Genomic DNA, 24,727 nt, shown 5'->3' with positions numbered 1-24,727 from the left:
GTAGTTTAAATGTAGGCTAGTAATGCCAGTGTCTGCTGAATGTGGGTCAGTGAGTCATTTGACAAAAAGTGTATGTAAAAAATATGCAAATCCAATGTAGCTATAACCACACAGTCTAGATCTAATATAATAAACTTTGACGTGTCTCGTTTGATTTGTTAACGTACACATTTCCCCACCTTTCCCCCTTAAATCTGCGGCTCATTGTTGTTGTGGGATGTTGTTTTTTGTGACTGGTCAGACTAGTCCGGTGGGTTTATCTGTGAAAAGAGTAAGAGCCGAAACTTTTTCTCATTTGCTTTAAGCCATACATTTGGCATACATTTTTATGAACTGTTTTGGACCATTGTTTCATTTATTTATAACGGGCTGCTGTATTTTAGTTCCCTATTGTGACACAAGTTTACGTAGCCTACGTGTTTCAAAAGATCAGGACCAGTCGCGGGTTTAGCTATCATTGTTGTTATTATTTTTTAATAAGGCTATAGTCTTATCACGGAGGTATTTTGACTTGAATCTGAGTGTTTTCCTCGTCTCTTTTATACAAACCAATCCCAAAGATTCGGCTCCTCGGAAATAGCCGCGAATCCCAGCTCAAACTCCCGGATGTTGCACCTGTCCCAAGAGAGAAGACCCACCGACGCGTCGTACGCCAGGTAAGAATCCCCCCCCAAAACCATCAAACCAAAGCCGCAAATGACCGTATTTAATCACGAATGAACAGAGTAGCTTATCGTAAACGTTCAGAGAAAGCGTCGCGTGATTTTGGTGTATTTTCGCTTCAGTTTTGGCTCAGAAAATCTCGAAAAAGAATCACCTGTTGTTGTTTCACTTGTCTCTATCCATCGCTCGGGCGTAAAATCTACATATTTCATACACACGTCTGAACGCGAGCCACGACAGCATCAGAGCGGGATGTTTTTATGTCGGGGGAAATGTAATGGAGAGATGTTAATGTGAAGCTTCGGCTGCACATTACTAACAGATGTGTTGCAAGTTTTCTGTCATTTCCTGTTTTCATATAAAGATAAGACATTTTATGCGTAAAAATTGCTGATACTCTCAACAACAAAATCAAAATGATGGACAGAGCCAGGTTTAAATGTGTGGTTTTATTTTGCGATATGTTGGTTTCAGAGGGATTTTGGATCCTGTTTAGTTTTTAAACTCATACCAGGTTTTATGTCTTTATGGTTTTATGTCTTTTTTGTTCTGTGTTCGTCGCTTTTTTTGGTCCTGTTTTCACCTTTGTTTGTCGTGTATTTGTCGCTTTTTTCCCTGTGGTTTCGTGGCTTTTTTTTTTTGTCGTGAATTTGTTGCTCTTTTGTCGCGTTTTTGACGCTTTTTGTCGTGTTTTTGTTGCCTTTTTGACGCGATTTTGTGGCTTTTTTGTCATGAATTCGTTACTTTTTTGGACATGTTTTCGTCTTTTTTTGTGTGTTTTTGTCTATTATTTTGTCTCGTTTTTGCCATTTTTTGTCGTGTTTTCGTTGCCTTTTTGACGTGATTTTGTGGATTTTTTGTTGTGAATTCATTGCTTTTTTGGACATGTTTTCGACTTCTTTTTTGTGTGTGTTTTTGCAGCTTTTTGTCGTGAATTCGTTACTGTTTTGGACATGTTTTCGTCTTTTTTGTGTGTTGTTGACGCTTTTTGTTGTGTTTTCGTTGCTTTTTTTCTCGTGAAATTGTTACTGTTTTGGACATGTTTTTGTCTTCTTTTTGCCCGTGTTTTTGTCTTTTATTTTGTCTCGTTTTTTGCCGCTTTGTGACGTGTTTTCGTTGCCTTTTTGACGTGATTTTGTGGCTTTTTTGTCGTGAATTCGTTCTTTTTTTGTGTGTGTTTTTGCTTTTTGTCGTGTTTTCGTTGTTTTTTGCTGTGTTTTCGTTGCCTTTTCCTAGTTTTTTTGTTGCTTTTTTGTCTTGGTTTTGTCACATGTTTTGTCACGTTTTTGCCCCTTTTTTTTTTTTTTTCCTTTTCGGCACATTTTTCTCGCTCTTTTGTCACTTTTGTGTCACATTTTTGTCACACTCTTGACACGTTTTCCCTTGAACCTTTTCGACTTGGGTTAAGCCAACCTGGAGAAAACGTGCTTGGTTCAGGTTGGGGTCAAGATTTGAAATAAACAAGTTATTGGTGGAACAAATATGTACACACTCAGATTGCTCAATAAACCAGGCAGGAATTAGATACAGAAAAAAACGTTCAAATGTAGTAGAGTCCGACCCTCTGAAGTTTGAAGTCTGCAGCGACTGAAGTGGAGATGTTGTGGAATGAAAACCTCATTTTATATTATTTAGAGAAACCAGCCCTAAAGTTTAGTCTCTCTGTCTGCACATGTGAAACCAGCCTGGTTTCTTTAATTGTATCTAACCCAGCGTTATCACAGGAGGAATATCTAGCTGTAGAAAGTTTAAGAAAATTAGTGACAAGGCTCTAAAGTGATTTTTAACATGTCTAAAGTCCAATGCATTTCAATGGGAGACTAGCGGCTATATGGAGGTACCACAGCAATGGCGGAGCAATGGCGACCCCTCGTGTCGTCATCAAAAAGCAGAGCAGCATAACACTATCAGTATTTGGAAATGAATAAGCGTGGGTAAAGTAAAAAAAAAAAAAAAAACGCCATAAAATAAACATCATAAAGGGAGAGTTGAATCTTTTTTATACTTTGGCAATAAAACTAAGGTGTCTAGTAGAAGGGTAGCTAGCTTGACATTGACCAGAGCGACCTGCTGCGTCTCAAAGACGAAAGTATTGTTCTGTGTTTTTAAAGAACAGGTAGACCTATAGAAAAAAATGGTAACCTCTACCCCGATTTAGTTTTAGGGAGTTCACCAAATATCTGCAGATTTTAGTCACAGAAACATTACTCTCTTGATGAAATATTTTAGTTGATGTAAACAGACCAAAATATGAACTGAACTAATTCAAAACTGCTCTAAACTGAAGGCTAGGCCGCTTTTTACACACGACAAATTGTGATTTAGCTTTATACTTTTGTCAGTGCCGGTGTTTTTGTCCCAAACCGGTCACGGTCGGGGCCCGAGGGAGCGGTTCTTAAATGACACCAGATTATAGACGGATCTGATTCCACAGAATGATCCTGGGAGGGTCTGTTCTCATTTCTCTGTTTTAGATGCCAGGGCGGTACAACACCTGCCTGTGACATAATCTGCATTCGGGCTGCGGCACCGTTAAACAATACCAGTCTGGTATCAGAAACAAGTGTAGTACAGAGAAAAAAAACAAACATATATATATATCTTTAGATCCACGTTTTTATGCTGTTGGTTCAGGGGCAGCATTAAGGAAGTGACTTGGTTGTTTTTTGGCTTGAATTCAATTTTTTCCCGTTTTTTTCCCTTTTCCACAGTTTTTTTTTTTATCGCTAATACATTCCCTATTCCCCCAGTTTCTCCCAATTTTTTCCCATTTTTCACACATGGCGATGAAACCGATAAATTTGCAGATTTTCCACATATGGTTCTAGACGACAAATATTTTTGCATAGGTACTGGAAAGAGTATCACTCATTAAAGTACTGGTATCGGGAAAAAAAAAAAAACAGTACCCAGTCTTAATTGGGACTTAAAGAACTAATCGATTAATCACCAACTAACAGATTATTGAAATAGACTCAAACATACACGGGGCGGACTGGCCATATGTCCATTCTGGAAGAGCACAGAAGGGCCACTGGCTCTAGGGCCAACCGAGCTTTACCCAAATCGAAAAGCTAAAAAGAAAAGCATCAAAATAGCGTGAAAAAGAGGATGGAAACATGAGAAAAACACAACAAAAATGATAGAAAAAATAATTTAAAAAAAACAAAAAAAATGTGGCGATCACTTTTGTAGGTCTTAGCTTTCAAATGCGTTACATTGTTGATCTCCAGTCGAGAAGCTTTTAGATTTGGGTAAAGCCCAGTATAAAAAAACATGAATGGTGTGCCACAAGGTTCAATTTTGGGACCACTATTATTTATTATTTATATTAATGATTTTGCTTCTGTTTCTACGACCACCTTTCCAGCTCTTTTTGCTGATGATACCAATCAAAAAAATAATAATAAAAAGCCGAACTGGGGAAAATGCACTCGTTAATGTTAAGGCGGGTGGTAAGAGGTTAAAATATGTATTTGTGGAAGTGCACAATTACGCTAATTTGGGCCAGGCTGGTCAGAGTCCAGGGCTGTTTTTCAGTCCCAGTCAGCCCCTGAACATACAGACTCAAAAAGGGCAGAAGTGACATGAAAATGTAGTATTTTTATGTTTCAAAGTGAGGGTCTGTGTGTGCTTATGTCATAAATATGGTGTGTCTATGTCTCATTCAGGACATCTATCCAATCAGAGAGCAGAATGACCTCCTCTTATTGTTGCCACATCCTATAGTTTAAACCAGTTTCAATATAAACTTCTTAAATCGCAGCTCCAGTGCCAGTGCAGGGGGAAAAAAACGTGATGAAAATGCAGAAAAAGTGACAGCTGATTCCCCGGTGACGTCTCTGGATCTGACCCGGTGACGGGTGTTTAAGTGAATGCGGCCAGTTCAGGTTCAATGCAGCGTTTGTCGCGCTGAATGACGTGTGTCTTGCTGTTTCCTCAGAGTCTGCGCTGAAGATGTCAGTGGGCGGAGCCTCCAGATTCGACCGCGTTCGACAGTATCCCATTTACGACGAGGTGACTGTTTATTCTTAAATAACCTAAAAACCGTTTCTGACGAGTGGTTTTCATCAGTTCTTAAAGCGAGACGCTGGTGGTGAACAGGGAAAAAACTGTAGCGTTATCCATGTGAATCAGTTTATGATTCTCTCTCCTCTGTTTCTCTGGCGTGCAGGTCCCAGGGGGCGGGTCTATGTACCGGGACTTCCCTCCGCCCCCTGCTCCAGTCTACGCCCCTCTCTCGTCCGGGCCGAGCCTCATGTCTCTGCCTCCTCCGCCTCTGCCCGGGGTACAGCCCGCCCGGAGCCTGGACCCTCTGCCGGCCCCGCCCCTGCCCACCAACCCCGCGGTGGGCCCCGAGTCCTTCTACCCGCCTAGTGAGGAGGGGGTGGAGCCTGACGCCGACGCCATGGACATCAAACCCGTGCACCGCTTCATCCCGGACTCCGTCAAAGACTTTTTCAGAGGCAGCGGCCGCAGCAGCAAACCCCGCAGCCCCTTCAAGTCTGAGAAGGCGGGCCAGAGCACGAAGGGCGTGCCCTGCTCTCCGCCGCCCTCGGCCCCGCCTTCTCCCTCGCTGCCCGGCTCGTATCGTGACCCGTACGGTGGCTCCGGTGGCTCGTACACGTCTCAGCGAGACGCGCTGCTGCTCGGTGCTGACGCCATAGACTCGGTGTCCACTGTGCCCACGCGCACGTCTGCGCAGTCAGTGCAGACGTATGCGGAGCGCGTGGAGCTGTACCATCAGAGATACGCCTACATGAAGTCATGGGCGGGGCTTTTGCGGATCCTGGGCTGCGTGCAGCTGCTGTTGGGCGCCGCCGTGTTCGCCTGCGTCTGCGCATACGTGCACAAAGATAACGAGTGGTTCAACATGTACGGGTACTCCACGCCGCAGCTGTACGGAGGGCTGGGGGGCGGGGCCTACGGGGCTAGCGGGACTCCGTACACGGGGCCTAAGACGCCGCTTGTTCTGGTGGTGGCGGGCCTGGCGTGGATCGTCACGGTGATCCTGGTGGTGCTGGGTGTGAGCATGTACTACCGCACCATCCTGCTGGACTCCCCTTGGTGGCCGCCGACGGAGTGTGCGGTGAACGTGGCGCTGGCCGTGCTGTACTTCGCGGCGGGTGGGGTGTACGTGCGCGACACCACGCGCGGCGGCATGTGTAACCTCCCGGTCTTCAACAACGGCCTGAACGGAGCCTTCTGTCGCGTGGAGGCGGGGCAAACGGCCGCCATCGTCTTCCTCTTCACCAACGCCGTGCTCTACCTCGTCAGCGCCGCGGTCTGCCTCAAACTGTGGCGTCATGAGGCGGCGCGGCAGCGAAGGGAGGCGTACAACCTGGAGGTGAGAGCCTAGTGTACATTTGGGATGTACCGATCCGCTTTTTGAGCCCCCGATCCGATATTTTGACACTTCAAACTACCGATCCAACATAGTCTTTTTGTATTATTATATGTTTATAAAATATATATCATTATATTGATATTATAGCCAATGGATATTACAGTAGTTGTAATACAGTAATACAGCAGTTGGCTTTTTTTTAGAAACATGCAAGAAGATTTGGCTTCAGCTCTGAATTTTAAATTAGAACGTTTTTAAGATGCAGGTGTTGGCGGTAGTCCAGCGACAGTAGCCTGACTTAGCGATAACATGAAGGCGGTGAATCTGCGGTCCAGGATCTGCAGCGGCTGCAGGTTTGCCACTGTGCTGCGGTAAACCTGCAGGCTGGAGCCGCTTCAGATCCTGGACCGCAGATTCACGGCCATCTTCGGACCCGATCCGACCATCAAATCCGATCCGATCCTCTCAAGATGCCTGGATCGGCTACCGATACCAATACTGAATATCAGATCGGCACATCCCTAGTGTGCATGTTTGATCTGACAGAGCCTAGTGTACATGTTTGTTCTGATCTGACTATGTTTGAGTCAGTGGTGCTGTCGCTTACAGCTATAAGCAAAATTAGGGCAAAAACAATATAAAAGAGAAATAACACGACATATTTGCCGATCATTGACAAAATAATTCAAAAATGTTTCATTCTTTTTAAAAAGACTTGCATTATGATGAAGGAAAAGTTGAAGGATCAATTTTCTGTCGTTATGTCATGACGTTTTTTTAGGGATATCATTCTATAGTGATGTGTATGTTTCATTTTAGCAAGTAGCTCTACAAAGTTTTAGTGCCTTTTTTTTCCCCCACAAGCCTTGAACCTGTCACGAACGTGTCCACAGTAAAAGGAAACATTGTCTAAACTACATCCAAACAGTGTTAATTTTGACAACATATTTTAATTTAGTTTTAGTCTTTTGACGAAAATGTAATTCCATTTTTGTCTAGTTTTAGTCAAAAAAATATCTTCAATTTTAGTGTAGTTTTAGTCGACTAAATTTAAGACTAATTTAGTCGACTTTGCATGGATAATATTCATTACAATCGTATTTAATCTTGTTCCTCTGCTTCATGGAGCTGCTCCACATGAACAAAGCTCAGAGCTGATCCTTTGGCAGTGAATTTACATGATCTGAGGCTCTTTCAGACGGTCAACAGAAGTTTGGATGATTTTAGTCTCTCCCTTTCATTTTTATTTAGTCTTATTTTAGTCGACTAAAATATCTGGACATTTTAGTCACAGTTTTAGTCTCATGAGAAACTTTTAACTTAGTTTTAGTCCAATTTTAGTCGTCAAAAATTGGACTAAAATTAAGACTAAATATTTTAGTCAACGAATTTAACACTGCATCCAAACCATTGTTCTTTATAAATAGATATTGATATACATTGATGTTCTCCCACTGATCGTTTGTTGTGTTTCTCAGATGAAAACCATCGCGTCCTCAGCCCCTCTGTCCATCGTAAGTCTGCACTTAGATTTGTTGTCCTTTTCTTATGTTAGCGTATTGTATTTCTGTCTAAACACTGACCTTTGTTTTGCTTGTTCACTTCCCTTCCACGCCCCTCTCTCTCTCTCTCCTCTTTCTTTCTCACTCACACCACTCTCTCCTCTCTCCTCCCTGTCATACATCTCCCCTCTCTCTTTCCTCTTTTTCCCCTCTCTCAACTCTCTTCCCCCTCTATCTTTCCTCTCTCCTTCATCCCCCTCACTTCTTCTTCTCTCTCTCCACTCTCCATCCCCTCTTATACCCATCTCCTCTCCCTCCTCTTTCCACTCTCCATCTACACTCCTCTCTCCCTTCTCCTCTTCTATTCTCTCACCCCTCTCTTCCCTCCCCTCTCTCCCTCCTCCCCTCCCCCCCCTCTTTTTCCCCCCTCCTCCCCCTCTCTCTCTCCTCTCTCCCTTCTCCTTGTTTCTTCTCTCTCCCCTCTCTTTCCCCCCTCCTCCGCCTCTCTCTCTCCCCTCTCTCCTCTCTTCCTTCTCCTTGTCTCTTATCTCTCCCCTCTTCCTCCTCCCCTTTCCCCTCTATCCCCCTCCTCCCCCTCTCCTCTCTCCCTTCTCCTCTTCTATTCTCTCACCCCTCTCTTCCCTCCCCTCTCTCTCTCCTCCCCTTTCCCCTCTCACCCCCCTCCTCCCCCTCTCCTCCCTCTCTCCTCCCCTCTCACCCCTCTCTTTCCCCCCTCCTCCCCCTCTCTCTCTCCTCTCTCCCTTCTCCTCGTCTCTTCTCTCTCCCCTCTTTCCTCTCTCCCTTCTCCTCTTCTCTCCCCTCCTCTCCCTCAGCTGGGTGGAAGCTCTCACCCCTCTGACCCCACTCCGCTGCCCACACTGTCATCGGTGGTGCAGCCCGACCTGATGGATGGCCATGCTCTTGGGCGCCCCCTGATGGAGCCTGAGATCCTGAGGGGACACATCCCGGCGGGACACATCCCCAAACCAGTCGTCATCGCGGACTACGTGGCGTGAGTCACTTTCTTTGAAAACATGAGAACATGGTTAACAAGGCAAGGCATGGCATGTTTATTTATACTGTGGACAAGAAGAAGTGCCGGTACTCTCTGGGTCTATATATTCTATGCTATATATTTTTTTCTTTTTTTTTTTGCAGCGTTATTGCAATATAAATTATACTAGGGCTCCGTTCTGTCTGCAGTCCGCCTCATCTCAGTCCGCAGAAGTTTGTTTCAATCCATATTTACCGCTTTGTTTTGTTTTTATCGCATCTACGAGGTCAAACGGGCACATGGCTCTCGTGCTCGTCGCCACTTGTGAGAACCTCAATGACCGCGGCACAGGTGGGGTCAGCCAGCGCAGCCAGCCTTGTTCTTTTACTACTTTGAAGCCAGGAGAGCATCACGTTAAGTTGTTAACAGCTTCACTCATACGACTCAAGGGTGTCTGGGTAATGTAGTCTCTGCTCACGCTGGGACGAAGTAGGAAGCGTGCATTGTGAAGGGCGTCTGAAAAGCGGCGGGGCAGCCAAAGGATTAAAACAGATGTGCTGATGAGCGTACCGGTACGCTAAAAGCACGTTCTTGGTGTACGGAGAGGTGGCGGTACTGAGTACCAGCGTGTACCGGCTCACTTAAAGCACTGGCGCATTTCATATGAAAGGTAACTCAATATACCTAAAAACAAAAACCTCAAAGTAGGCTTATGGGCTTGATGCTTTGTCGCATGAAGCACTAAAGCCCTGTTCGCATGGGATTAGGATGACTTGGGGACCTCAGGTAAAAAGTAAATATTACTTTCGTCCTCGGAGTTTCCATTCCTGTGAATCTGCCATGTCAGTAATTTGGAATGTACAAATTCCCCCGATTTTTAACTTTAGAATATAATTCTGCAAACTCTGAGGTAGGGCTAGGCAATTTTGAAAAAAAAGAAAGGTCCTCTGGCAGGTCCCCGTGTGTGTCCTGGTCCTCTGGCAGGTCCCCGTGTGTCCTGGTCCTCTGGCAGGTCCCCGTGTGCGTCCTGGTCCTCTGGCAGGTCCGCGTGTGTGTCCTGGTCCTCAGGCAGGTCCGCGTGTGTGTCCTGGTCCTCAGGCAGGTCCCCGTGTGTTTCCTGGTCCTCTGGCAGGTCCCCGTGTGTGTCCTGGTCCTCTGGCAGGTCCCCGTGTGTTTCCTGGTCCTCTGGCAGGTCCCCGTGTGTGTCCTGGTCCTCTGGCAGGTCCCCGTGTGTTTCCTGGTCCTCTGGCAGGTCCCCGCGTGTGTCCTGGTCCTCTGGCAGGTCCCCGTGTGTGTCCTGGTCCTCTGGCAGGTCCCCGTGTGTGTCCTGGTCCTCTGGCAGGTCCCCGTGTGTGTCCTGGTCCTCTGGCAGGTCCCCGTGTGCGTCCTGTTCCTCTGGCAGGTCCCCGTGTGCGTCCTGGTCCTCAGGCAGGTCCGCGTGTGCGTCCTGGTCCTCAGGCAGGTCCCCGTGTGTTTCCTGGTCCTCTGGCAGGTCCCCGTGTGTGTCCTGGTCCTCTGGCAGGTCCCCGTGTGTTTCCTGGTCCTCTGGCAGGTCCCCGTGTGTGTCCTGGTCCTCTGGCAGGTCCCCGTGTGTGTCCTGGTCCTCTGGCAGGTCCCCGTGTGTGTCCTGGTCCTCTGGCAGGTCCCCGTGTGCGTCCTGTTCCTCTGGCAGGTCCCCGTGTGCGTCCTGGTCCTCAGGCAGGTCCGCGTGTGTGTCCTGGTCCTCAGGCAGGTCCCCGTGTGTTTCCTGGTCCTCAGGCAGGTCCCCGTGTGTGTCCTGGTCCTCTGGCAGATCCCCGTGTGTGTCCTGGTCCTCTGGCAGGTCCCCGTGTGTTTCCTGGTCCTCTGGCAGGTCCCCGTGTGTGTCCTGGTCCTCTGGCAGGTCCCCGTATGCGTCCTGGTCCTCTGGCAGGTCCCCGTGTGTTTCCTGGTCCTCTGGCAGGTCCCCGTGTGCGTCCTGTTCCTCTGGCAGGTCCCCGTGTGTGTCTGTCACCAGGTCCTCTCCTCTGGTTGCCGCATGTGCCGTCCTGTGCTTCCTGTTCTCTGGGCCAAGTGTTTCCCTGGGATTGACCTGACAGGCGCTGCAGCATTGCAACGTCCATATTTTTTTCCAGAATGCGACAGGACTGGCCAATTCTCCTCGATTAAAACGCACCACACGATTATCATGAACGACCTTTAATAAAATCACGATTAGATTAAAAATGTGATTAATTGCTCAGATAAAAACATCATTTGAATCAAAAGGTGCTCCGGTCTCACATAGGATGAGTTTCCTGCCTGGAGTTTTGCATCAAATTCCTCTCATCGTGTTGATGATCGGCAAACCGCCCCTGTGTCTTTTATGGTCCACAGGAAGTATCCGAGTATCCGCAGCGACGACGAGAGGGAGAAGTATCGCGCCGTGTTCAACGACCAGTACGCGGAGTACAAGGAGCTGCACGCCGAGGTGCAGGCGGCAGCAGCACGCTTCGACGAGATGGACGAGATGATGAGGAACCTGCAGGCGTCAGCGCCCAGCAACCACCTGGTACTAAACACTGAGCCCATAGCAACCACCTGGTACTAAACACTGAGCCCATAGCAACCACCTGGTACTAAACACTGAGCCCATAGCAACCACCTGGTACTAAACACTGAGCCCATAGCAACCACCTGGTACTAAACACTGAGCCCATAGCAACCACCTGGTACTAAACACTGAGCCCATAGCAACCACCTGGTACTAAACACTGAGCCCATAGCAACCACCTGGTACTAAACACTGAGCCCATAGCAACCACTTGGTACTAAACACTGAGCCCATAGCTACATCCTGGTACTAAACACTGAGCCCATAGCAACCACCTGGTACTAAACACTGAGCCCATAGCAACCACCTGGTACTAAACACTGAGCCCATAGCAACCACTTGGTACTAAACACTGAGCCCATAGCTACATCCTGGTACTAAACACTGAGCCCATAGCTACATCCTGGTACTAAACACTGAGCCCATAGCTACATCCTGGTACTAAACACTGAGCCCATAGCAACCACCTGGTACTAAACACTGACCCCCTAGCAACCATCTGGTACTAAACACTGAGCCCATAGCTACATCCTGGTACTAAACACTGAGCCCATAGCAACCACCTGGTACTAAACACTGAGCCCATAGCAACCACCTGGTACTAAACACTGAGCCCATAGCAACCACCTGGTACTAAACACTGAGTCCATAGCAACCACCTGGTACTAAACACTGAGCCCATAGCAACCACATGGTACTAAACACTGAGCCCATAGCAACCACCTGGTACTAAACACTGAGCCCATAGCTACATCCTGGTACTAAACACTGAGCCCATAGCAACCACATGGTACTAAACACTGAGCCCATAGCTACATCCTGGTACTAAACACTGAGCCCATAGCAACCACCTGGTACTAAACACTGAGCCCATAGCTACATCCTGGTACTAAACACTGAGCCCATAGCAACCACCTGGTACTAAACACTGAGCCCATAGCTACATCCTGGTTCTAAACACTGAGCCCATAGCTACATCCTGGTTCTAAACACTGAGCCCATAGCAACCACCTGGTACTAAACACTGAGCCCATAGCAACCACCTGGTACTAAACACTGAGCCCATAGCAACCACATGGTACTAAACACTGAGCCCATAGCTACATCCTGGTACTAAACACTGAGCCCATAGCAACCACCTGGTACTAAACACTGAGCCCATAGCTACATCCTGGTACTAAACATTGAGCCCATAGCAACCACATGGTACTAAACACTGAGCCCATAGCAACCACCTGGTACTAAACACTGAGCCCATAGCAACCACCTGGTACTAAACACTGAGCCCATAGCTACATCCTGGTACTAAACATTGAGCCCATAGCAACCACCTGGTACTAAACACTGAGCCCATAGCAACCACTTGGTACTAAACACTGAGCCCATAGCAACCACCTGGTACTAAACACTGAGCCCATAGCAACCACATGGTACTAAACACTGAGCCCATTGCAACCACCTGGTACTAAACACTGAGCCCATAGCAACCACATGGTACTAAACACTGAGCCCATAGCTACATCCTGGTACTAAACACTGAGCCCATAGCAACCACCTGGTACTAAACACTGAGCCCATAGCAACCACCTGGTACTAAACACTGAGCCCATAGCCACCACCTGGTACTAAACACTGAGCCCATAGCAACCACCTGGTACTAAACACTGAGCCCATAGCAACCACCTGGTACTAAACACTGAGCCCATAGCAACCACATGGTACTAAACACTGAGCCCATAGCAACCACCTGGTACTAAACACTGAGCCCATAGCAACCACCTGGTACTAAACACTGAGCCCAAGGCAACCACCTGGTACTAAACACTGAGCCCATAGCAACCACCTGGTACTAAACACTGAGCCCATAGCAACCACATGGTACTAAACACTGAGCCCATAGCAACCACATGGTACTAAACACTGAGCCCATAGCAACCACCTGGTACTAAACACTGAGCCCATAGCAACCACATGGTACTAAACACTGAGCCCATAGCAACCACCTGGTACTAAACACTGAGCCCATAGCAACCACCTGGTACTAAACACTGAGCCCATAGCAACCACCTGGTACTAAACACTGAGCCCATAGCAACCACCTGGTACTAAACACTGAGCCCATAGCAACCACCTGGTACTAAACACTGAGCCCATAGCAACCACCTGGTACTAAACACTGAGCCCATAGCAACCTCCCCTCTTCCTCCTCCCCTTTCCCCTCTATCCCCCTCCTCCCCCTCTCCTCTCTCCCTTCTCCTCTTCTATTCTCTCACCCCTCTCTTCCCTCCCCTCTCTCTCTCCTCCCCTTTCCCCTCTCACCCCCCTCCTCCCCCTCTCCTCCCTCTCTCCTCCCCTCTCACCCCTCTCTTTCCCCCCTCCTCCCCCTCTCTCTCTCCTCTCTCCCTTCTCCTCGTCTCTTCTCTCTCCCCTCTTTCCTCTCTCCCTTCTCCTCTTCTCTCCCCTCCTCTCCCTCAGCTGGGTGGAAGCTCTCACCCCTCTGACCCCACTCCGCTGCCCACACTGAGCCCATAGCAACCACCTGGTACTAAACACTGAGCCCATAGCAACCACATGGTACTAAACACTGAGCCCATTGCAACCACCTGGTACTAAACACTGAGCCCATAGCAACCACATGGTACTAAACACTGAGCCCATAGCTACATCCTGGTACTAAACACTGAGCCCATAGCAACCACCTGGTACTAAACACTGAGCCCATAGCAACCACCTGGTACTAAACACTGAGCCCATAGCCACCACCTGGTACTAAACACTGAGCCCATAGCAACCACCTGGTACTAAACACTGAGCCCATAGCAACCACCTGGTACTAAACACTGAGCCCATAGCAACCACATGGTACTAAACACTGAGCCCATAGCAACCACCTGGTACTAAACACTGAGCCCATAGCAACCACCTGGTACTAAACACTGAGCCCAAGGCAACCACCTGGTACTAAACACTGAGCCCATAGCAACCACCTGGTACTAAACACTGAGCCCATAGCAACCACATGGTACTAAACACTGAGCCCATAGCAACCACATGGTACTAAACACTGAGCCCATAGCAACCACCTGGTACTAAACACTGAGCCCATAGCAACCACATGGTACTAAACACTGAGCCCATAGCAACCACCTGGTACTAAACACTGAGCCCATAGCAACCACCTGGTACTAAACACTGAGCCCATAGCAACCACCTGGTACTAAACACTGAGCCCATAGCAACCACCTGGTACTAAACACTGAGCCCATAGCAACCACCTGGTACTAAACACTGAGCCCATAGCAACCACCTGGTACTAAACACTGAGCCCATAGCAACCACCTGGTACTAAACACTGAGCCCATAGCTACATCCTGGTACTAAACACTGAGCCCATAGCAACCACCTGGTACTAAACACTGAGCCCATAGCAACCACCTGGTACTAAACACTGAGCCCATAGCAATCACCTGGTACTCACCATAGCTACATCCTGGTACTAAACACTGAGCCCATAGCAACCACCTGGTACCAAACACTGAGCCCATAGCAACCACATGGTACTAAACACTGAGCCCATAGCTACATCCTGGTACTAAACACTGAGCCCATAGCTACATCCTGGTACTGTGGAAGTCATGTTTCTGTAACTGAAATGAGCCTAAAATTAAAGTGAACGCGGTCAACGAAACTAAAACTGTGACTAAAAGGTTTGCCCATTTTCTCCCTATTTTTTTCCTTTTTTACCCAATGTTTTCCAAATTTGGGGATTTTTTTCTACCCTTTTTTAACCTAGTTTCTTTCCAATTTTTGCCAATTTTTTTACCCAATTTTTCTTACCCACATTTTCTTCATTGTTGTCACAATTTCTCCCAATATTTACCAATTTTCCCCAAATTATTCCCATTTTCCCCCCACTATTTTTTCCCTATATTTTTCTTTTTCCCAATTTGTTTCCCTCATTTTTGCTCATTTTTTATTACCAATGCTTTCCCTATTTCCCCCATTTTCCCCCGATTTTCGCCCCATTTTTTCCTTATTTTTGCCACAATTTCTCCCAATTTTTTCCCCATGTTTTTCCCAAATTATTCCCCATTTTTCACACGTCTTGACTTTGAAGATTAACCCGAAAGTAAATGTGCAGATCTTCCACACATTATTGTTCTGTTTTCAGATTCTAGACGCCAAATATTTGTAAATTTGTAAATATAATAGAGCGACAAAAAAGTGACAACACCTTGACAAAAAAGTGACACATGCGTGATGGAAAAAGACAAAATGTGACAAAAATTACTAAAAGGTGACAAGGCGAGGAATTAGGTCCATTTTGATGAGTTTGACCTTATGTGTGACCTTATGGATTTGGGTAAAGCTGACCTGGAGAAAATGCACTGGGTTAAGGTGGGGGTTAAGAGGTTAAATAATGTTCTCTCTTCGTTTATTATGCATTATTAAACTGTATATTATCGTTAGATTGTATTGAAGAGGTCAATTCAAAAGGCTTTCATTTTAAAGGGATATTTCAGGATTTTTGACATAGGGCCTCATTTCCTAGTTATCCAGAGTGTTGCTGATGGCTTGTGCTAGGCTAGCACATTTCTATGGTGTCAGCTAGCCTGCATTAAAAACAGTCTGAGCCGCTCCACAGTGATATAAATGTCTGTGTTGATAGAATAAGTTTAACCATTTTGCATTTAAAAGACCTTATATTTGAGCAGCATCAGCTTCGTGGTTGTATAAGCTACGCGGCGGCGGAGTGATCTGCTAGAAAATAGTCCCTCAAAATGCGATCATTCAGTTCCAGTTTCAGAACCGGTTCTTTCGTTTTCCACTGAAAAAAACGCTAGCTCTTGGTTGCAAAATCTGGTGCTGGTTGGGAACCAAATAAAAGCTGGACCAAGAAACGAGCACCAGTGATGTCATCAGCTGGGGGCGTGGCTCTCTCCTCCCACAAACAATCAATATTAGTTGGTTTGTGCTTAGAACTTCCTGGAGAAGCCAAAACAGTCTCTGTGGAGGAAACTGTTGCTTTGCTTTATGCTCTTTAGCTAAAACAAGAGTTAGAAAGAAGAAATCAAAATGTTACCGGCTGCTGTGACAGAAACATAAACTTATTTTTCTGTATTTTATAACCAGAAGTGGCTGTAGTAAGATGTTTCTATCCATTTTTGATGTTGACTTCCCAAAGCGTTGCCATGACAATAGGCACAGCTCTCATTTTGGTGGAAAACCAAGTCAGTATGGAACCAACCCGGCACCAGAACCAGCTCTGAACCAGCCCAGAACCAGCACCTTGGTGGAAAAGCCCCGTAAGTGATTTGCCTCAGGTGCTCTGTGGAGCGGGTCAGACTGTCTTTAATGCAGGCTAGCTGATACCATAGAAATGTGCTAGCCTTGCATTAGCCTAGCGCCACGTAACTCTTCAAACATAAGAACTGATTGAATTACAAAAAAAATATCTCCAGAAATCAGCAACACTCTGGATAACTAAGAAATGAGGCCCTATGTCAAAAATCCTGAAATATCCCTTTAAATCAATGATACCAATCCTGATGTTAAAAAAAATCTCCAGGCCTCGCTGACTTTGAATGTAGCTCAAGCCAAAAAAGTGTGGACCCCCTTCTCTAATACAGGCAAATGTTTCTATGGGAACTTTTGATTTAAAAAAAACAGCATTTCTCCAATACTGTGCAACCACCACAGATTGACCAAAGGTTCCATTCTTTGTTTCGTTACCCACCAAAACAAGTGACTCATTCAATTTTGACATATATTTTTATTGTTTTAACCTAAGCGAGTGTACTTTCCCCAGTTCAGCTTTACCCCTTTAGACCAGAGTAATGCCTCATTTGAAAGCTAAGACCTAGAAAACTGATGCAAATGGATGTTTCGTTTTTTGTCACTTTTTTGTTGCTCTTTTCTTACATCTACATTCCCCCCCCCCCAGCTTTTAGATTTGGGTTAAATGGAGAAAATGTGCTCGGTTCAGGCGGGGGTTAAGAGGTTACGTTGAGCCACATATTCATGAGCTGCTTCCTGTGATCTCATCGAGATCGCTGAAAAGTCCACGCTCCGAGTCTCCGCCCACAAGTCTGTTCCCTGGTGTTAAGTATGGCATATGCATCCTGGGAACTGAGAAACGGCACGGTCTCCTGGAAACTGTGGATTATCCCCATGAGAGGATCCTGGTTTGTCATTGTCCAGGAAACTGACATGAGACTGCGTTTACCTGGACACGGACAAAACCAGGAAACTTCAAATCCCTGTTCATAACCGAGAAACCTGAGGAAACACTCACTTTTGGTCTGCTTTATAGGATATGTTTGTATTCTAGATCTTGACTTGAGTTGTGATAAAAGTTGTGCGATGTTTTGACTGCGTTGAGTGAAAGTAACGTGTGTGTTTGCAGGAGCAGGAGCGGATCAACGGGATCCTGCAGGAGTACAAGAGGAAGAAAAACGTGAGCAAAATACATTTTTACAGATTTCTTCCACTGATAGATATTCAAAAATTAAACAAAACACAAAATAATGGCTAATCTCTGTCAATGGTCAATATGGGGAAACGGCGCCATCTGGTGAAAGTGTATCATGCCCTTTGTGACTTCTTTAGTCAGTATTACTGGGCTTCAGGTGACACCACAGCCTGTATAAGACTTGTACAGGTGGAGGGCAGGTCACATTATTTCGTTTTTTTGGTCTTGTACAGAGAGACCATGGACCATGGATGATATTAATGATCATTTTTGTAATTCATACATTTTCTTTTTGGATACTACTTGTGAAAGTGTAATGCAGTTAATAGGAACAACAGCCTCCTGCCCCATCATCACATTCTAGAACCTGAAAACATCTAGAGTTCTGTTTCAGTTGGAGCAGAGGCCAATACTTTTCTATTGGAGAAAAACAGTTTTTGAAAGAAATATTTTTCACTTTTGGACGCTTTTATCCATCCATCCATCTTCTTCCACTTGTCCGTTGCCGGGTCGTGGGGGCAGCTGTTGGAGCTGCCCAAATCACATTGCACCAGCCCCTATGGCTCCTCCTGCAGGTGGTGGGTCCACAGAAGGACGGCCTCACGATTAACCGGGCCTGTTGGTCTCTCATAAGGGGCTTCTGAACCGCTCTTTGTCTGACCCGTCAGGACCAGGACCTTTTTGCCATGGGAGACCCTACCAGGGACACGAAGCCCCCGATAACAGAGCTCCAGGATCATTCGGGTGCTCAAACCCTCCACCATGTTAAGGTGGTGGTTCCAGGAGGGGTTGGACGTTTTTATGAGGGAATTATTAGTGCATATGAGCTGGAAGAGAGGACATTGAACTTCTACTGCTAATTTCTCTGGAATTCCTGGGCTAAATCACATGAAACAAAAACTGGAACAAAGACCAGAAATCTGCATGAAGACAGTTACCATAGTTACCACCATGGAATTTTCAGTTGCCGTCCACCTCAATTTTAAACTATTGATACAGACGGCATCTCTGGAATCGCCCATATATGATCATGTTTGAAAACAGTTAAAGGGGCTAGATGCAAGTTTGCCATTTTATACTCGCTACTGCCACCTCAGGTCATACATGTAGCTGCACCTTCTATATTAAGCTCGTGCATGACGGCACTTTCTGAGTGACAGTGCAGGATTTTGAGGCAGCTGTGGTGAACAGGTCTGAGCTCATTCTACACATTAGGACATTGTTGGAACATGTAGGGGGAGGAAAATACATCATTTTAACATTTTTAAATTCTGTATAGTCCCTTTAAGGGGGAAAACAATTGACAATTCTCTAATTATTCAAAAACTACTTTAACAAATGCTGAATTATGAATATAGTTTTCTAATAAAATAAAGATACAAAGACATGGAGAGGAGCAAAGTGGTTCAACAGCCCATTATTATATAATTAACAGAGAATGCTTTTACTGAACAATATGCTGTGAGAAAATATCCATAATGGGCCCAATTTAGACTTGACTTTATTCATGTGTGATAAACGAGTTCATATTCCACCAGAAAATGGCTAAAAAGAGTGGAAAATTGTGTTTCCCAAAAGATTCTATTGTCCCCGTCTGTATACGTTTGTTAAGTGGTGACGTCACAGCTCTACTTCCGGGTCGGCAGATGTGCGAGAAATTACAAAATCTTTAATACCACAATCAATATTTCTGAAACTCAACAGAGACTTACTGAACATACTTATTTATCAGGCCTATTAGCCAAAAATGCTGCACCTACTGCTATAAAAGTCATATTTACCAAAATCGCTACATCCGGTTTAGCGGAGAAAAATGCTAACGGTGCAGCAGCTACGCTAACCCCGGAAGTAGTGACTTTTGTAAATATTACTTTTTTAGCAGGAGGAGCGGCATTTTTGGCTAATGAGTCTGAGAAATAAGTAGGTTCAGTAACTCTCTGTTGAGTTTCAGAAATGATTAATAATAGACAGTTTTTTATGTTTTTTTCTCGCATATTTGCCGGTCTGCTAGGACCCGGAAGCAGAAGTCGTGACGTCACACTGAACAAACGTATTGGCTCTTTAGAATGTTGTAATGTCAGGTGAATGCAGCTTATATTCGGCCTGATTAAATTACAATGAGTTTTAACGCACATTAAGGTTAGCGATAGCAGCTGCTCATTGAAATGTGGGTATTTTCCCCTCACAATCTATACTTTTATCTGACTGGCTGCCGCATGTTTAAGCCCTGCCTAACCTCCTGTGTGTTTTATTGACCTTTCAGGACCCGACGTTTCTGGAGAAGCGCGATCGTTGTGAATACCTGAAGAACAAGCTGTCGCACATCAAGCAGAAGATCTCGGAGTACAACCAGGCCACGGAGCAGTGAGGGGGCGAAAGACTGAGAAAAAGACATTCTGTTTGGAACCAACACCGTCCTTTTAATCACATGTTCATCCCTCATCTGCTGTTAGCGCCATGTCACACCGCTATCTGTAGTTTTACTGTTAATCCCCGTCAGTTCCCAACAAAACCACTATGTTTGGTATCCACGTGTTGTAGGGCTGCACGATTAACCTTCATCGCATTGAAGTTGCAGTTTGAGTTGCTGCGGAAACTTTACCTCGAGGGCTGAGGCCGTTTTTATTCCCTGTGTTTGAGTGAAAGACAAGTTCCCCCATCAGAATTCAAACAAACTGTTCTCACCTGCGAGTCGGAATGTCAAGATTAACCAATACAATCACCACAGTCATAAAAGTTTGGCATTACCCAAATCTAAAAGCGTGAAAATAAAGGATAATAAAAGCAACAACAATGGGTTGAAAACGCAACAAAAAAGTGCTGAAATGGCAAAATGTGACGATAATGTTATAAAAATGTGACCAAAAAGGAAACAAAAAAAGCCAGTAAAGGGCAACAAAAAAAACAAAAACAAAACAAAAAAGTGGAATAAAAAGCTATAAAAAGGTGGCAAAAATGCGATGAGCAGCAGGTTTAATAATCAAATGTGCAGAGACCAAATCTTATCCAAAGGAAGAGTCCCACGGGAAGAGTCCCAAAGCAAGGGTCCTAAGTGAAGAGTCCCAGGGGAAGCGTACATAATATAGGGCTGGGCGATAAATTCAATTAATTCATACTTTTTAAAACAGACGATGGGGAAAATGGCTAAATTGTAAAATCGTGTCCGCCTGACGAGCGCCGTGCTGCTGATTCGTAGGGACTGTTTTTGAAAATGACACCAGTGGAACCAGAGACTTTCTAAAGATCTCTGCTGCTTTACAAAGGCCACGTGTTGTGTTTTCGCTGTGCACGATGGAGTTTTCTTCGCTAAAACAAAGTTTTAGTCTGATTCTCTCCCTTATCTCACGCTGAGCCATGCTCTGAGCTGCTGCCGCCGCTGTATTTAACTCCGCCCTTTTCCCTTGAGTCTCCATGGAGACGGTTGTCAATCACAGCTGAGCTCGAGGATGATAAAACTAAACGCTTATTAGAAGTTACTGTTAATATTTAAAACAGAAATAACATTTTTTAAAGGGCCTAGTTGTAGGCTAAATTATGAATCTTAATATTAATGAGCAGGACCCTGAGCAGTTTTCTTCATATGAAAAATCAGGAGGCCTTTTTAAGTTTATTTCCTATAAAATCGTAATCATCTAAACTGAGTAAAAAAAAGTGAAAAATAGAGATTTCCTTTTTTGGTTTTTTTTAGTTAGTTTTTTTTTTGTCAAAATCGTGCAGCCCTAAAGTGGCAACAAGGCAACAACATCTCCTCTGGTCACTCCTACAGACTCCACACTTTACTTTCTCGGACTCAACTACATTTGGAAGCTTTTTTTTTTCCGTTTGCAATATCTAATTCCAAAAACTAAGATCCAAAATTCTTCTGAGCAAATCTTTGTCACTAATCTGCAAAAAACACATTTAAACTTGGTTCTGTCCATTATGTAGATTTTGACGCTGAAAATGTTTTTGCCATTTGTATGGATAAAATATTTTTATTTAGTATTTATACGAGTCCATAACATGAGTGAAACCTTGCCACACATTTGTTCCTCAGATTTCTGTCTGGAATCAGCAGTTTCACAGTGATATTCTGGTCCATTTTTCGCAACCGTCTGCTTTGTTCAGTGCCAGAGCCTGACTTCATTGTCTCGTATTTAGTTTTACAGAAGTTATTGTGCTGTATATAATCTTGTTTTATCAATGTTTTTTTTTATTAATGTCAAATTAAACCAGGTACTTTTTTATTTGTTTAGACGTTTAATAAAACACTGGATTTGTATTTGCGTGTCATTGGTCTCTTCATCCATAAATCTCACCGATTCCTAGTTCAGTCCAATGTGGGTCTGTTTGAGCCTCTTTTCAGACCCGGTTTAGTCCAGGCGGTACTTGGAGTGTCAGGTATGTTACTCAGAGATATTTTATTGGCTGGTACTGTGAAGGTAAAGCGTGACCTCTCCCTCACAGAATCACAGACCGGTCGAACTGGTCTGAAAAGTTTCCGGTGTCATTTTTTGAAACTCATCTTGTCTCTGTCCAGAGTCAGCTCTCCTGTGATTGGTCCATTCATTTGCCCCAGTTTTTTTATTTTTTATTTTTTTCAAATAACCTATGAATGAGCGGATGTTTTGCTACGTAAACTGTCCAAAACCATCCCCTGCAGACGTAGAAACACTGCTGCCGTCGTCCTTTTCAGTCATACCAAACATTTCATAACTCTGTAGTTTTGTTCCTATAAAACCTATTATGCAATCACATCATCATTGTTGTTAGTCTTTTTTGTTTTTTTGTCTTCTAAGTGAAAATATGTAAAAGCTTGAAATACTACATCTGGAACTGGGTCATTAAAAATAACGATTTTATTTTTACAATAATAAAAACAACATAATAATAATAATAATTAAAGCCGCAAGCGGCATTTAGAGGCCCTCGCGAGCAGCGTTGGCCGGTTGGCGCACGCCGTCGCACGCCACCGCAACAACCGGGGGGCGCTAATGCGCCCTACGTGATTCAGCTGTCGCTGCCACCCTCGGTCGAGTTTATAAAAGAGCAAAGGCAAGAAACGGCGCCTTCGGCGCCAGACCACGCGATATTTCCCAAAATGGCCGACTTTGTGGGGGTTGCCTAGCAACCACGTAATGTATTTTTTTGTTCGGAAAGTCATGACGAAGGTGTGTACCAATTTTGGTTTGGCTACGCCAAACTTTATTTCGGGTCGTTGCCACGGCAACACGGTGGGAAAATGGGCGTGGCCATAATTTACTTTTTGATCGGGGTCACGTGACGGATGTGTGTGCCAATTTTTTTTTGTCTACGACAAAGTTTACTTTTTTTCCCCATTCATTTTTATTCGGTGCTCTGCAGGGGGCGCTATTGCGCCCATTTTCAAAATTCCCATATCAAAACATCCGGGGCCGACGACTCGACCAACGATTCAAGTTACGGTAAAATCGGCCACAGTTTGTGCGAGTTATGACTCTTCGAAGGCGACGGCGAACGCCGAAAACGAACGCCAAATTCATGGCGTTGCCATGACAAAACCGGAAATCCTATTAGAAAGTTTTTAATAACTTTTAATGCCCCACATGTGTAGATGATCTGGAGCGACCGGGGAGTCGCTGCGTTCAACGCCCTAGGACGAGTTCGTTCAAATGCGAGGGCACGAAAAGGCGCCTTCGGCGCCAGGTCGCTCTTCTGGCCAATATGGCCGCCATACAGATGGTTGCCTAGCAACCGCGTAATATGTTTTTTTTTCTGGTTCCATGTGACCAATCACTGTGCCGAATTTTTTTCGTCTACGACGAAGTAAAATTTTCGGGGTTTTCGGGATTTTGGGGGGTCTGGCCATAGGCCGCAATGTTAACGTCGTTTTTCCAGGGGGCGCTGACGCGCCATTTTTTTGAATTTTTAAAATTTGGAGATGTGAAAGTTTTTTTTTTCACCTAATTGAATTTTGGGCAAAAATTCAGGACTTTTCATCAGTGGGAAGTGGCCGAAACGGCCTCCGGGGGGGGAGAAGAAAAATAATAATAATAAGAATAAGAAAAACTCTTACAATAACAATATAGCGCCGCCTCCGGCGGCCCATCTTTATATCGTCGGAAAGGTCTCACGTCCAGTAACCCACCCGTAAGGTTCATTGTCAAATACGAGCGCGTTGCGCTCGTATTTTACCACTTCTTTGTCAATATTTCTTAATGCGTTTTTTTTTCAGATTTTTGTGCGAGCAACAACAAATATGCCGCTTTCGCGGCAAACACCTATATCATTGGATAGGCCTCAATGCCTTGAGTCACTCTAGTAGTGTTTTGGGCTTTGGGAAGTGGCCATGGTCGATGACGAGCGCGTTGCGCTCGTCATCGACTACTTTCTTGTCAATGTTGCGCCTTCATGGGATTTTTCACCTTTTTTCACACGAGCAGTTACAAATGTGCCGCTTTCGCGGCACACGCCTATTTCACCGGACAGGGCGTGGTGCCGGGAGTCCCCCCATTACTGTCTAATGCATGGGGAGCGCTCCGCGCTCTGTTTCTTGAGCGCTGCGCGCTCTTTTCGGGACGTGCGCTATGCGCACGTCTTTCTTCAGTGCGCTCCGCGCACTGCCGTACAATTACAATAGGCCCGAGCCCTGCCAGGCCGCTCGGGCCTAATAATAGTAGTAGTTGAAATACGTTTTTAAAAATAAATGAAATAATTATAAATATGAATACAAAAAAATAAATAAAAGGATTAATTAAAATCGATTTAAAAATAAATAGGCTAAAAAAATGAATGAAATCATAAATAAAATGAGATAAAACAAATAAACAACAAATAAATAAATTAAATACAATAAATTAAATACAATAAAATAAAATTAAATAAAATTAAATGAATTAATAAAATACAAATATTAACTAGAAATGCAATGGCTGCGCCATTGCGATTGACTGCGGAATTGCGGGAAGCGAATGCAGAAATTGCATAAACTGTTCAAATTGCATAATTTGCATAAACTAATTTGCATAAAGTGGTAAAATGCATAAATGTCATGTTGCATAAACTGTATAAACTGCATAAAGTGGTAAAATGCATGAATGGGTTAATTTGCATAAATTATGTAAATTGCAACTCTTTAAAATTCATAAATCCTAAATGGCATAAACTCTTAAGTTGCATAAACAGTTTAAAATGCATAGTGGTTAATTTGCATAAATTG

At 44.8% G+C, this 24,727-nt stretch overlaps 1 protein-coding gene across 1 annotated transcript; it reads left to right on the top strand.

Moving 5' to 3' along the window:
- Positions 1-624: 624 nt before the first annotated feature.
- marveld2b (MARVEL domain containing 2b) lies at positions 625-19,918 on the top strand (the record flags this gene model as incomplete). The annotated part of the gene is made up of 8 exons (XM_079565070.1): positions 625-656; positions 4,607-4,680; positions 4,838-6,010; positions 7,489-7,524; positions 8,346-8,524; positions 10,862-11,036; positions 17,485-17,535; positions 19,814-19,918. The coding sequence occupies exons 2-8, from the start codon at positions 4,621-4,623 to the stop codon at positions 19,916-19,918; spliced, it is 1,779 nt and encodes a 592-aa protein (XP_079421196.1). The 5' UTR covers positions 625-656; positions 4,607-4,620.
- Between the last annotated feature and the right edge of the window lie 4,809 nt (positions 19,919-24,727).

This window comes from Gobius niger, assembly GCF_951799975.1.
Source record: "Gobius niger genome assembly, chromosome: 1".
Classification (NCBI taxonomy): Eukaryota; Metazoa; Chordata; class Actinopteri; order Gobiiformes; family Gobiidae; genus Gobius; species Gobius niger.
The sequence above is the reverse complement of the archived record's forward strand: the minus strand, read 5'-3'. Positions and strand labels throughout refer to the sequence as shown.